Here is a 15,175-nt window from a genome sequence, read left to right on the forward strand (position 1 = left end):
GTTTGTGCTTCCTTCCTGCCTCTCTTACTCTTCTTGGTTACTAACAGTGATCCCCCACATTGGGAAGCCAGGCAAACAATACTGCTCTATGGCTGCTACTTTTAGAGACCCTAGTTAGTCTCCCTCCCCCCTTCACTGGCAATGGGTGCCACAAAATCCTCTCTCTCTCCCCCCCCCCCATTCTTTTCCCTCTTCCTTTTGTAACTGTGGCTGTGTTGTGGTGCTTGTGTACACACGACTCCCAGAGGCACGACATTCTGGGGAAATGAACATGGCAGCCACAACAGTTTGGAACTTTTTCTGCAGCATACACACTCTATAAAACACTCTATTAAAAAATAAAATAAAAATCTGTGGAGGGAAAAGACATTGCAGCAACTGCAACTGATAGCCATTGTTGTTTGGAGGCCTGTATACACTATGGATGCCTTTATCTGCACTCCATAATTGTGTCCTAGCAACACCCCCAAACTGTCAAAGCAGTGAACCTGTCACACTTATCAGGCATCATCAGCAAGTTATAAGTATCAAACACTTAATAAAAGCTAAAAAAAACCTTTTAAGAGTAGTTTATAAATTCACCTGTGAGCTTCACTTGTTGGCAGTGGAAATAAACATTGGCTGATTTACCTGAAGCCCACGCAGCCAGCATATCTCTTGTGTATTTTCTGTTCCTTCAGTGTTCCTGGATGTTTTTCATCTATAAGTGTGGACTGTGATGGTTTCTTTGGTTGCTGCTCAACACTCACTCGACCTTGGATGTTTTTATCACCAACCTTTCTAATCAGTTTCATTGAAAACCGTCATTGATTTTGCCTGCCAAGCTTTCCCCCTTGTCAAACATCTGAAGAGTTCTGAGAAGTCTATCCTTTAAGTATTATTTCCAGGTTATTTCCAGATTGTTCTGTTTGAAATTTAAAATTAAAACAATAGAGTTTTATCACCCCAATTCACTTCATACCATTGATCATACTCAGAAAGTGATCCTTATAAAACAGCCCGAGGAAGGAACGGCGTTCATTTTTTCCATGTTACAAGTACAGCCAAGGGGAAATAATAAGGTAATCTCTGAGGAAAAATACGTTATATCTGTGTAGAGCGAGAAATTAAATTAGTAAATCAATCATAAACCTGGGAAGGAGGCTTACTATTAGTGTTCTGTGGGGAAATAAAAACTTTGTTGGTAGAATCGTTATCGTAAGCTGCCCAGGGAACTTCATTATTGGGTGGCATAGAAATACCATTAATAAATAAATGCTGCTAAGCCAGGTAACAAAATGCTTCACATGGTCAGACACCCCTTCTGAACACAACACCACAGTGCAACTTGATACTCGATCTTCGGTTGGCTGCAGCTTTATTCAGTTCCCTAATGGGATTAGAAATCCCCTGCCCTGTTTGGGCATTCAGTTTCCATGTGTGATTGGAATGGTGTGAGGACAAACTGGCCAACTGCCCTCTGCACCACCTCTCCATGCCTATCGCCACTAACCTCCATGCAATGGAGGGTGAATTTCTGCAGCAGGGAGCTCCTGATGTAGCTGTCAGGAGCTCATCCTACACTCAAGTAATAATAATAATAATAATAATAATAATAATAATTATTATTATTATTATTATTATTATTATTTATTAGTACCCCGCCCATCTGGCTGGGTTTCCCCAGCCACTCTGGGCGACTTCCACAGAGACCAAAATACACTAAAATGTCACACATTAAAAACTTCCCTGAACAGGGCTGCCTTAAGATGTCTTCTGAATGTCAGGTAGTTGTTTATTTCCTTGACATCTTATGGGAGGGCGTTCCACAGGGCGGGCGCCACTACCGAGAAGGCCCTCTGCCTGGTTCCCTGTAGCTTTGCTTCTCGCAATGAAGGAACCGCCAGAAGGCCCTCGGCGCTGGACCTCAGCATCCGGGCAGAACGATGGGGGAGGAGACGCTCCTTCAGGTATACTGGGCCGAGGCCGTTTAGGGCTTTAAAGGTCAACACCAACACTTTGAATTGTGCTCGGAAAGGTACTGGGAGCCAATGTAGGTCTTTCAAGACCGGTGTTATGTGGTCTCGGCGGCCGCCCCCAGTCACCAGTCTAGCTGCCGCATTCTAGATTAGTTGTAGTTTCTGGGTCACCTTCAAAGGTAGCCCCATGTAGGACCCTGGCAGAGACACATGCCCAACTGGCATGTTCTCTCCCTCCTGTTCGATCGTTCAGGAGCTTCAGGAGCTTTCTTCAGCCCGAACATCACAGCGACCGATGCCAACAGACATCGGCACACTTAGGGATCCGCAGAGATTGCGCAGCTTGTGTAACAGACCTCAGCAACTCAGCATTTTGGCTAATCTACTTTATTTACATATAAACACACGGAGCACTGCATCAGACAGCAAAGAGCACTAGCATCAGACAGCAAAGAGAAAAAGAACAAAGGACAATAGTCCCACTTCACGGAACACAGTAACACAAACATCCTGTCTCCGTCACTTCCCACTTTGTGGAGTCAAAACATACACTGCCATGTGAAAGACAGCAATCCCATGACTGCAACCATGGAGCAGAAATTCTAACATCAGCCACCCTGCATGGTTGAGAACCCTGATCATGCATGAAATACTGCAATAATGGAGGGACAGTGGTGCCGAGCATATCCACACTCTCATGTGTGGGGAAGCTGAATGCCTGAATAGGGCTTACCTTGATTATGATTCTACAGCCTTCTTATATGTTGTACCTTAGATCTGCTATCAGTTACTGCTTTTGGGCAGGAAGTGAATATAGCATGTGCAGAACTGCAGTGTCCATTGCCTAAATGCTCAAGAGATCTTCCCCACCTTCGATACCCTTAGGAAACAGACTCGGATATCAAAAAGGAATCCATAGCGATTTAATAGGTACGATCTGATCCACACCACACATTTAAAACAGATCCAGTGCACATTTAAACCATGCGACTTCTTCCAAAGAATCTTGAGAACTGTAGTTTCAGGGTGCTGGGAATTTTATCTCTGTGGTGAGGAAACGGCATTTTTCTGTAATCTCAGGATTTTTGGGGAAGTCACCACCTTTCTTCTCCATATCTGATACAGTGGAACCTCAGTTTTGGGGCATCTCAGAAGTCAAACGTTTCGGCTTTCGAATGCCGAAAACCTGGAAGTAACTGCTTTGGTTTTCAAATGCTTTTTGGAATCTGAAAGTGCCACACGGCTTCCCTATTGAGCTTTCCAGACGTAAATGATTCTGGAAATGCAGGCTTCGGTTTCCAAACGTTTCAGAAGTCAAATGGTCTTCTGGAACGGATTACGTTCGAAAACCGAGGTTCCACTGTATTGGAAAGGGGTATTGGAGGTGGGTGCTGTACTAAGGGAAGTATTCGTGAAAAAAGGAGTCTCTCCAGGATGAAGTGTTAAGAAAAATTTCAAAGGCATTGGATTTTGCATGTGTCTTGACTCTTCAGACTCACTCTGTATCAACTCTTTTATCATCATTGATATGAATATTAAGAGGATGTGCTACTTTGGCTTTCCATCCAAAGCCATTCCACGCTATTATGTCTGAATCTGAAGGATCATAATGAATAATGTCTGAATACTATCGCAAAGGCTACTGTGTCATTTTTCAGAGGCTGTTTATAAATCCAGTGAAAGCCTTTGCAGCTGATAAAACACACAGCCTAATGAGAGATTGACATTTTTCTTTCCTGAAAAATGTTTAAACATATGTGATAGTGTGAAGTGCTTATCACTTAAGGCAGAACTAATTAATCAACTGAAAGTATTTTTAAAGTCTGCAGATATATATTAAAACTCTCCAATAAATCACATGAATTCGTTTTTTATTGTACCTTTTTATAACAGTGTACTAATTTTCATTTAGAAAATATTTTGCAAGTACATTTTTAAAAATTAACCCTATACAGTATTTTAAAATGGTTTAGGTTTTTAAAAAAGTTTTTACTGTGAAATATAACACATGAACAAATACAATGGCAGGATTTAAATCAATATAGGAAATGATAATGGTATAGCAGATTCAAACCAGAGTTTCAGAATCACATTTTTCAAAAACATTGTTATGCTGACTTTTTTTATTTATATAAAGTATTTTTAGACTGCTGTTCAGCAAAGCTTCATAAACAGCTGTGCTAAGTGTAAAGACCAAATTCTAAATTCTGTTTGTTTTACTATTGAATATATAACTATTTTTAAAGATTATTTGTGAATTATAACCAAAAAATGTTGCACTATAGCAGGCATAGGCAAACCCGGCCCTCCAGATGTTTTGGGACTACAGTTCCCATCATCCCTGACCACTGGTCCTGTTAGCTAGGGATCATGGGGGTTGTAGGCCAAAAACATCTGGAGGTCTGAGTTTGCCTATGCCTGCACTATAGTGTATACCTATGATAATTCTCAACTGCTACAAAGTATAATGGTGCATATTTTAAGGACTGCTTTTCAAAATAAAGGGTTCTTATAATAACTTGTTCCTTTAATCTACAATTGTTGTTGTTTTCAGGTGCAGCTGAGAACTAGCCTTTCAAGTCAGTATGTAATTCGTACCCAGCCTACAAATGCATGCCTGTCAACACTTGAATGTGCAGCTATTTCCCTGGCCATCATGGAGAAGAATGATGGTATTAAAGAAGTAGGTAATTTTACTCTGCTAATGGAATAATAGGGTGAGAACAAGGCTATTTCACAAGGCTGTTTCACAAACAGGGCTGTATTTATTGGCCAAGGACCATATACCATGCATATTTATAGTTGCAAGTTGTTAACTTCAGAGATTTAACAGAAGGAAGAAGCAAAGTTCTCCTAAGCATTTTGCACTTTCTTGCATGCCATACATCAACATGTGTCAAAAGCAGCTACATAAGTACTGCTTTTGGGATACTTCATTCCATACATTTAACTATGTTCTAAGTAAAGTTGCAGCCCTAATCCCATTTACCTGGGAGTAAGGCCAGTTGAATTCAGTAGAATTTACTCTGAAGTAGACATAGTTAGGATTATGGTGCAAATCACATCTTTTTTAAACAATGTTTTTAAAAGTCAGCAAAAATATTTATAGGTTCTAACGTGAATCACAGACATATGTATAGCACCAAATTTAGACCCTTGGTTCTTTGTTCTTCTGACACTGGCTATTTACAAAAGCAGAATAAAGGTATTAGTGTTGTTAGACTGAAAAGTGTGCCACTCCTTTTTCCCCTCTGAGGTTACATAACTCCTTTTCTTATATTTCATAACGTTTCATGCCGAAACAAAGGTTGTTGAAGTCAGGCTAAGCAATTATCTTCTTTCACGGTAATGAAATACATAAATGTTTATAAATAGGTTAAACAGCTACTCTGTGGTCCAAAGGCATCTGTGGTGAACCCCAAAGAATAATAAGTCACTGCCAATCCAATTTCAACCAAGCAATTAATAACAATCATTCCTGCATGAGATACTCTGCAAAGATGACCTAAACAACCCTTGAAGTGAGCTTGAAGATTAAAATATATTTGTAAACTCATCCCAATGACTCGAAGCATTCTTCTAGCCTCAGCGTATGACCCACTGGGTTATTTCTATCTACTAATCAGCTTAAAACTGTCAGATGTCATTATAAGAATTGGGAACATGACAGCTCTGGAGTTTAAGTTTATTCTACTGGGTCAAAGAACCAACAATAAGACATTAGCCTTTGCTGTGCAAGTGGATCTCATGGGTCTGTGATGGAAGACTCTGTCAAGATTCTAAAACGTCTCCAATACACTTTGGTAACTACTACTGGAAACGCTACATGATTGTTAGCACTCCAAATGAGAATCCTAAGAAACAGTACCATAATGACTGTTTCTCATTGTGGGTTTTCAGAATAAATAGGCTTTGGGACAGGGCTCGGGAACCTTGACCCTTCATCTCCCATCAGCATCCATCACCATGGCCGGGGATAGGGAGAGCTGTCATCCAGCATTATTTTGGCAGCCACCACGCCTACCTGCCCTACACCTGACAGGTAAAGGTGTGACTCAGTTGAAAGTGGGGTTTACAGGCTTTATCAATCACCTGATTGTCAGGCGTGGGGCAGCTTGGCTGGGACCGGAGTTTGTCATGCATGCAAAGCCTTGTACTTCTGCCGGTACAAAGCGTCGTTCTTTGGCCTGCACAGCTTGATTTCAAACCATGTTGTCAAGGGAAATGGGTCACCTGGTGATAATTGTGATGTCACGTGACTATAAACGTGATCCGTAGCTGATAAGGGAGATAAGGATCTGTGCCCCCCCCTCCAGATCCAGTTCCTCACTCCTGGTCTTTAAATGAGTTTATGGCCTTCACAGCGATGGATACCCAATCTTAGGTACCGTAACTTGCCAGGTTTCTGTTTCAAGCTACAGTGGAACCTTGTGTTACGCACCACCCTCCTTACGAATGCTTCGGATTATGACTTCTGCTAACCTGGAAGTGGGACGCAGGTGGCGCAGTGGGTTAAACCACAGAGCATAGGACTTGCTGATCAGAAGGTTGGCAGTTCTAATCCCTGTGATAGGGTGAGCTCCCATTGCTCGGTCCCATCTCCTGCCAACCTAGCAGTTCAAAAGCATGTCAAAGTGCAAGTAGATAGATAGGTACCGCTCTGGCGGGAAGGTAAACAGCATTTCCATGCGCTGCTCTGGTCCACCCAAAGCGGCTTAGTCATGCTGGCCACATGACCCGGAAGCTGTCTGCGGACAAACGCCGGCTCCCTCGGCCAATAAAGTGAGATGAGCGCCGTAACCCCAGAGTCGGCCATGACTGGACCTAATGGTCAGGGGTCCCTTTACCTTTATCTTTAACCCGGAAGTAGATGCTCCCGGTTGCGAACTTTGCCCCAGGATGCAAGCGGAAGTCATGTGCCGGCGGTGCAGCAGCAGCGGGAGGCACCATTAGCGAAAGCGCACCTCATGTTAAGAATGGTTTCAGGTTGCAAACAGACCTCCGGAACAAATTAAGTTCATAACTGGAGGTACCACTGTACTAAGATTTGTAGCCAACATTTGCTGAATTGTTAATGGGTACTGGCTTTTCAAACCTATCTGAATTGCGTTTAGCAATGAAAAACATATTGTTAGTGAACCTCCCTGTATTTTGGTGATTCTTTCCTCCCAGTTTTATGGAATCAAATATATCCCGTGTGTATTTGGAATATGAAGGTGTACTATATACTAGCACACTGTTTAACAGCCCTTTGCACATTCAGAGTAAGGGAGTGGGTGGCGCCATGATCTAAACCACTGAGTCTCTTGGGCTTGCTGATCGGAAGGTCGATGGTTTGAATCCCTGTGACAGGGTGAGCTCCTGTTGCTCTGTCCCAGCTTCTGCCAACCTAGCAGTTCAAAAGCACACCAGTGCAAGTAGATAAATAGGTACTGCTGCAGCAGAAAGGTAAATGGCATTTCCGTGCGCCCTGGCACTTGTCACGGTGTCCTGTTGCACCAGAAGCAGTTTAGTCATGCTGGCCACATGACCCAGAAAGCTGTCTGTGAATTAATGCCCACTCTCTCACCCTGAAAGAGAGATTAACTGCACTCCATAGTTGCCTTTGATTGGACTTAACTGTCCAGGGGTCCTTTACCTTTACCTTTACATTCAGGGTTGATAAAGTTGCATGCAGTTCAGAACTCTTCCTACCCTTCTTGTATTTTAGCCTTTGCAAGAAAAAATGTAGTTTTCTGTTGTGTCCCCCCCCCCCGCCTCCACCTTCCCACTTTTACCTAGCACCAACACAATAGAGCCAAAATTAGCAACACAAAGAAATATGTCCAGGAAGCTTAGAGCACGACAAGAACAAAAAGCATTGTATTAAGATCTGCAACTACTTTAAACAATGTGCTTGCAATTCTTCTGATCATTTTTATATCAAGCACACATTTCTGTATATTAAATATTTCATCTCAACATGTGATAAAATCCAGCCTGCAAGCTTGAGCATAATTCTGTGGAAGCTCCCTTTGAAATCAGTGTGAGTTCCAGTGTGCTCAGGAGTGGGATATCAGTCATTTACTTGGTGCAATGACAAGCCTGTGTTAACTCAAGATGAAATAATATCTGAAACCGATGTATGAAAGCTTTTTCTCTCTCTCTGTCTCCATCTGTCTCCTTTTTTCCAGACTGTCCTCCGTCCTCTTCAAGCCCTCTGCTCTTTCCAGCTTCAACACGGCGCCCAAGTTCATCACAGCAAGGAGCACCTTCTTAAGAATGGTTTATATGACAAGCCCATGCCAAAAAACAAACGCAAGCTCAGAAGAATGGAGCTCTTAGTGAATAATGTTAAAATTTAGCAATGTCATGTAGAATTAGCTTTATTTTTTTAAAAAAAAGAAAGGATCCTTTAAAATGATGAAGTGGAGTTTGATATGGATTTAATCCAGACAATCATCTCTTTTGATAATGGACAAAGTTCAGGTGGCAACTTGCCAAGGAGTTCAAACATTATAGTAATAATGAAAAGCAGAATGCCTGGACCATCAGGGAATAAACAAGAGATATCCGTCCCCCATACTCTCACCCCTGTTTATCAGTCTGTGATCTTTAGTATGGCTTCTTTAATTTTTTTTTATGGGAGGCTTTTGGCATTACTGCACAAGGAACATAATTTTTTACAAGGCAGCGGTTAGAAGAGAAAATTCCAGTATGGGGATTTTGATTTGCAACAACAGTGGGAATGAAATAATAATTTTAACATTTTTTCCCGTTTAATTTCTTGTTCTGATCAAACAATATATCATATAAACCTTTATGTCCAGTTCACATTGTGAGATGTCGGTAAGAACAGACTAGTAAATGTGATCATTGGAGAACAAGGTATTTTGTCCTGTCACTCAGGAGAGCAATTACACAGTGCAATACACTTGTATGTGATTAGCATGTGTATTGTCAAGGGAGAAGGCATCTCCAAAACATGCAGTGGATGTGAGCTAGAAAGCTGCAGCCAACCATAGATGATGATTAGGAGCTTAACCATGATCAGGCAATACACTAAGCCAAATCTTGGTTTAGCTGCTGCACGGAGCTAGAAGGCAACAGAGAGCAGCAAAGCGGGTGCAAATATCACTCCAGGAGCCTGCATGCTTCTGCAGTCCTGATCAGCCATCGTTTGGCTTCCTGTGAGTTGCAACTTGTGTTTCCTACAGCCTGGCCACAGTAATCCATGCTTGAAAAACCTCACAATGAGATTGCTACAATGCACTTTACATGAGCTACCATGAAGACAATCTGATAGCCTCACCTCATGCAAAATACAGCTAATGCAAAACAGCCTAGCACTTGAGCAAGTCAGCTAGATGGGACCAGGAGGCACTGATCCTTAAAGCTCTTCACTGCCCACCTTTGACCTACCAGGACAAATTTAGGACATAGGTACTGATACATAAAAAAGCATCTCTCCAATATCTGCTAGCCTGTGTTCTTAGCTTGGCAGATAAGGCCCTCTTCATGATCCTACTAGTTGATATGGCCTGTGGGGCCGTTGTCTGAGACACGGACTTCACAGTGGTGGCTCCCTGACTGTGGAATTCCTCCCCAGGGAAGTGCAGTTGCGCCTCACAATGTTAACATTCAGATGTCAATTTAAAACTAGTTCATCTGTGCATTTGGGCAACAAACTCTCTGGGATTCATCAGTTTTGTTATTAATACCAATTTTTAATATCGTTTTTAAGGTTTGTAATTTTTAGTTAATTATTAATTATTGACTGTGTTTTTTTACATTGTGCACTGCCCCAAGCGCCTTTAGAAAGAAAGGTGGTGTATAAGTGTAAATAAATAATAATAATTGGTGGTATCTGACAAAGTAGTTCCATTAATGCAAGGAGTTTGGGCTCCACGAAGGAACTGTGCCTCACGTCTTTCTTGCACCCCACATGCGCCACCTAGATGCGTTCTGGGGGTTCCCTCAACCCTCCAAAGCACATTTGGGGAGGGTATGCAGGGAGAGAAAGAGGAAGTTCAGTTGCACAAATGTAAATCCTTGTGCTGATAGACAGGGTCGTCTTACCCATAGGCGCTAGGGGTGTGGGGCACCCAGGGGCCGGGCTCTCAGGGGCGCCAGGCCAAGAGTCCAGGGCCTGAGAGTTGAGTCTGGGGAAGAGCCTGTCCATCAGTCGGAGCTCCGCAGCAGGCTGTTCTGCTACGGGCGGCTCTGCACAGCGAGTTCAGGGGAGACCAAGCCACCAAGAAGCTGAGGCAACCGGTCACTTCCGCCCTCCTGCGCGCCTGGGACTGAGCAACCGGAGGTGGGGGGGGGCAGGCAGATCTTTGCACCCCGGCGCCGCATATGCTTAAGACAGCCCTGCTGACGGAACTACTTGGTTGGAAACCACCCAATACTTTTTAGTCATGTGTCAGGGATTGACATTTTATAGCAATGTTACTATTGTAACACAAAATGAATATGTGGAAGAAGAATGTCCTGAATCAATAATGTATGGTTCACTGTATTTTGTCTAGATGAAAGAAATTAAATCAATACTACTGAAAATATGGGTTGCAAGGAAACACTGTTAATGCTGACATAGAACATTCTTAACTGTAGATGTATCCTGGCTGCAGCAGTTGTTCCTGTGAAAGCAGCAGCAATTAAGCTTTGTAGCCAACATATTCCTCTTAATGGAGGATGCACTCACTTCCTTTGATTAATTTTTCCTTGCTTCAGACTCATTAACGTAGTAGTATTTTCTTCTGTACCAAATATATTTTTCCCCCTTCAAGTTTTTAAGAAGAGAGGAAAATCTAATACCCTAAATTCACAGTTAAATGTGTTAAGCTAGTCCAAAATGGCGTGTCTCACAAATTGCCTGAATTTGGACAGTTCTTACTACTCATCTCCAGCTCATATTACAGGTGTAAATTCAGCCTGAGTATACCCAGAAGCACACCCAACCTTGTGATTACATGTTACAGGGATAGATCCGTTGTTCAAAGAACTGTGTCTGCTGTTACTGATCTCACCGAAGAACCTCAAAGAAGCTTCTGAACGCTGCTTGCAAACAACAGGCATTTGAGATTGAACTGAAACCTTAGCCCAGTTTTAAAATTTACAGCAGAATCTTTGTGTCTTTGGCATAAAGAAGATGAATAATATAGTATGTACTGCTTGTCTTAAATGCTTGTGGTGCTTCCCATACCTTATCTCAAAAATCCTTAGAACAACTTGGCAACTACTTCAAGACTGAAACTTAAAGGTAATGGTTTGTCTGATCCAGTGAGTTTATGATGGAGTTGAAATACGAAATGTGCTCGCTTCATGCTCTTAAGCACGACATCAGACCAGCTATCAAACTGCTTAAAATATTGTTTCTACTTCCAAAGTTCAGAGGTGAACGTGGATATATACTGCATGCAAGGGGGAGGTATCAGCAGCCTGAGGGAAAGGGAAAAGAATGGAGTATTCTGGAAGAGGGGAAGCGACTGACTGGAACACTGAACAGGAACACACCATAACCTTCCGTTGCAGCTCCTACTTGTTCAAATACAAATGTCTGTGTCAAGAGAATTCTCAGCATGAATATACTGGATGAACAAATAGATTGACCACTTGTGGTGTGTGCCCTCCCCCCCCCCCCAAAAAAAAAAATATTGTGGCATTAAGGCATCTTTTACTCCTGATAATTGTTTCTCCCACAGGCTATAGAGGCAAAATTAGTAGTTACCAGATTCCTTCAAGATGAGGGGAGGGGGTTTCCTGGTTTTCCAGGCCTGTCTTGCCAGGATCCATGGTGTTGGTCAGTGAGCAATACTGAAAGCTGCCACAAGCCAGGCTTTATCATAAACATAAGGGAAGCTTGATAATGAGTCATAGAGTTGGAAGGGACTCTGAGGGTCATCTAGTCCAACCCCTGCAATACAGGAATCTTTTGTCCAGTTTGGGTCTCGAACCCATGACCCTCAGATTCAGAGTCTCATATTCTACCAACCAAGCTAGGTCCTAGCTCTGAAAGTGTTCTGAAATTTTATTTTACTCACCAAAGCAAGTGTGATAGAAAGAACTCAAGAAAGAAAATACATTAATGTATTTTCTTGCACCGCAATAACATCTAGCACGCTCTCACCACTGTCCTGCTGCAAATATTATGAAGGTTGCTGTGCTTAGCAACTCTGTAACTCGAGGATTTGGGCTTCTGATATCTGCTGCCTCTTTTTTCATTAGTTATTTTAGGTCCAGCTTACAGCTGTGGGTTAGGCCTGGGAGTATTTAAGCAGAAGCACTGTCCATGTAGCGTTGACATGAAAGTGCTGCAATAGCAGGGCCTGTCAGAAACCGGCATTAAAGAAATATATGGGAGTCCAACTTGGAGAAACTTCTCTTCCTCTCTTTTTAAAAGTTCATTAAAGCATCTTAAGAAGTGTCAGCACAAAGCAGCAAGTTTAATGGGGCCATACAAAGCCCCTGCGATGCTCAACACAAGATTTAGAGGCAGCTCATCTCCCATTGTTCCTTACCTGCCAGTAAAATGTTTATAACTGTGCCAATTTATGAATGTATCAGCATCTAGCCAGAAACTAAATGTAAGGTGCTCAAGTCTCTCCTGCAACTGTTAAGATAATTTTACACGATAATGATTCCACATGGCCCCAACGCATCACATTTCAGTACAGATTGGCTGTCAAATATACAGTGGCACCTCGGGTTAAGAATTTAATTCATTCCAGAGGTCCATTCTTAACCTGAAAGTGTTCTTAACCTGAGGTACCACTTCAGCTAATGGGGCCTCCTGCTGCCGCCGGAACACGATTTCTGTTCTCATCCTGAAGCAAAGTTCTTAATTGAGGTACTATGTCTGGGTTAGTGGAGTCTGTAACCTGAAGCGTCTGTAATCTGAAGCGTCTGTAACCCGAGGTACTCGGAAATGTCAAGTGATTTTGACCAGCAACAACAAAACCACAACTGGCAGGAGAAGAAGAGAAGCAAATTTGCTCCATTGGTTGCCATCTTGAGTAAGTTATGTTCAAGATTCAATAAAGACAGGACTACTTCCGCACTAGGCTCATACTCAAGCAGCTGGAATCGAAAGACACATGGCTGCGGTGTCCTCACTCCGCCCAGCCACTTTGCAAGGCTGGGATCTGATCAGATCCCCAGCCTTGCAAAGCAGCGCAGGGCTGGCTCAGGGAGGGCGGCATGACCATCGCACACACGCAAACGCACGCACACACACACTCCAAGGTGAAAAATGTGCCTGGGGTGATTTCCCTAGCACACACACACCCATGCTACGCCCCTGATGGGTGTTGTTGCCAGGCTGCGGAAGGCTGCACCCCATCATCAGAAGAAGATGGCTTTATAGAGCTGTTAGGCATTCTCTCTTTTTGCTGTGCCCTGCAGATTGTGCCAGGAGTGGTTAGTGCAGCAGGTCAGTTGCCTGCTCTCGCTCCCCCTCTATGGCGTTTAGTAGCATCCTGACACATTAATGTAATGCAGGCGTCAGCAAACTTTTTCAGCAGGGGGCCGGTCCACTGTCCCTCAGACCTTGTGGGGGGCCGGACTATATTTTGAAGTGGAAAAAATGAACAAATTCCTTTACCCCAAAAATAACAGAGATGCATTTTAAATAAAAGCACACCTTCTACTCATGTAAAAACACCAGGCAGGCCCCACAAATCCCCAGAGATGCATTTTAAATAAACACACACATTCTACTCATGTAAAACCACGCTGATTCCTGGACCGTCCAGGGGCCGGATTGAGAAGGTGATTGGGCTGGATCCGGCCTCCAGGCCTTAGTTTGCCTACCCATGATGTAAGAGGCTGCCATTAAAGACACATGAGCAGGTTTAGTTTTTAAAAAGAAGAAGGTAAAGATATATAGTACCAGGGATAATATAATGGAATTGGTGGTGACAACTTGCTTTGGCCATCGCTCACCTCCTGGAAGAGCCCTTTGAATCATCCATGTGGCCACAATCTGAGTCTGTTGTAGAATAAGGGATGGGTGAAATATAGAGTGAATTAACTATTGAAATTCCAGATGGATTAACTCTAATGTTTAGCACCCTTCAAAGGTTTGCCTCCACACTTAGGGTTAACATCTGGAGTGTCATAGGCCAGGAGTCAGCTTCACCTGCTGAACTGCAGCCTGAAGGGGGAGTGACTCCACCTGCAGCTGATCAGCCTTCAGGGACACAGAGAAGGTACTGATGAGAACCAGCTGGCTTCAGCCTTCTTAAGCAGAGCTTCCAGCAGCAGGCAGATGTTGGAAACAAGGTTTGTAGACCTACCTTGCTGCTTCCTGTTTGTCTTGACCCCAGATTTCCTGACCTCTGGATCATCTGACCACACGGATTGCTCTTCATCTGAGCCTGGGACTGAACCTGACTTGGGATGCTGAATCTGCCTCCAGGTAAGTACAACTCAGAGACGCTTCTGGTTGGCTGGCCTCCACTGAGCTCTGCATGTTGTTGCTCAGCAACGTGACTATGACACGGAGGAGGGGTGAGGTCATGGCTCCAGCTCTGTTCACAACCTAGAATGTCTAGCTCCCACCATCCCCATGGTGATATCTAAACAGAAGGCTACTAGAACATGTTGGGTCCATAACACTGGAGAAGTAGAATCATAAGGCATGTCCTGTTTGTATTAGACCAGGGGTCAGCAAATTTTTTTAGCCGTGGGCCAGTCTACTGTCCCTCAGACCTTGTAGCGGGCTGGAGAAGCAGCACGGGGGGGAGGGGGCTGGATGGAAGAAGAGGCAAGGGGGGTAAGTAGTTCTCCCCAGCCCCAGCTGCTGCACTTACTTTCCCAGACCTGTGATCTGAGCACCCCTGGCCCCTTCCCCCTCTCTCCAGAAGGGGAAGTGGGAGCCCTTCCCTGGTGCTTCAGCCTCAAGGACTTTCACCGGGCGCATCCTTCGGTGGTGGGCTGTGCTCGGGTTTGCTGGGAGCTGGCCCGCCAGGCTGGGACTTATTGCAGCGGCTCTCTGGCTTCGCCCCTTCGCTCCGCACCCAGCCTCTCCCGCGGGGCTGGAGTTCACCTGGGCTCACTGGGTGGTGCGCTCGCAGTGCAGAGTGCCTCTGCAGCGGTGGCGGGAACAGTGGCGGTGGCTCCTCCTCATGCTCTTTCCCCAGGGCTCCTGCAGGCAGGATGGTGGCTGTAGACCGGCAGCCCTTGGCGGGCCACAGGGCAGATCCATAGCTGGTACATGGGGGGGGATGGCGCAA

General features: G+C 44.0%; 1 protein-coding gene and 1 long non-coding RNA gene across 4 annotated transcripts in view; one reads left to right on the top strand and one right to left on the bottom strand.

The window, feature by feature from the left end:
- DTWD2 (DTW domain containing 2) overlaps positions 1–9,950 on the top strand; it is an 86,692-nt gene extending 76,742 nt beyond the window's left edge. The window contains exons 5-6 of the mRNA XM_079995811.1: positions 4,513–4,641; positions 8,132–9,950. Coding sequence (XP_079851937.1) covers positions 4,513–4,641; positions 8,132–8,302 — 300 coding nt within the window. The 3' untranslated portion in view covers positions 8,303–9,950. The remainder of the gene's footprint in view (positions 1–4,512; positions 4,642–8,131) is intronic.
- Positions 1–14,573, bottom strand: part of LOC307226834 — a 30,304-nt gene extending 15,731 nt beyond the window's left edge. The window contains exons 1-3 of one of the 3 annotated variants that reach the window (XR_013843567.1): positions 14,237–14,573; positions 13,884–13,929; positions 631–904 (exon numbers count right to left, since the gene is read on the bottom strand). This is a non-coding gene — a long non-coding RNA (uncharacterized lncRNA). The remainder of the gene's footprint in view (positions 1–630; positions 905–13,883; positions 13,930–14,236) is intronic. The other 2 variants (XR_013843568.1, XR_013843566.1) reach the window with 2 other exon arrangements.
- Between the last annotated feature and the right edge of the window lie 602 nt (positions 14,574–15,175).

Source organism: Podarcis cretensis (genome assembly GCF_951804945.1).
Source record: "Podarcis cretensis genome assembly, chromosome: 11".
Classification (NCBI taxonomy): Eukaryota; Metazoa; Chordata; class Lepidosauria; order Squamata; family Lacertidae; genus Podarcis; species Podarcis cretensis.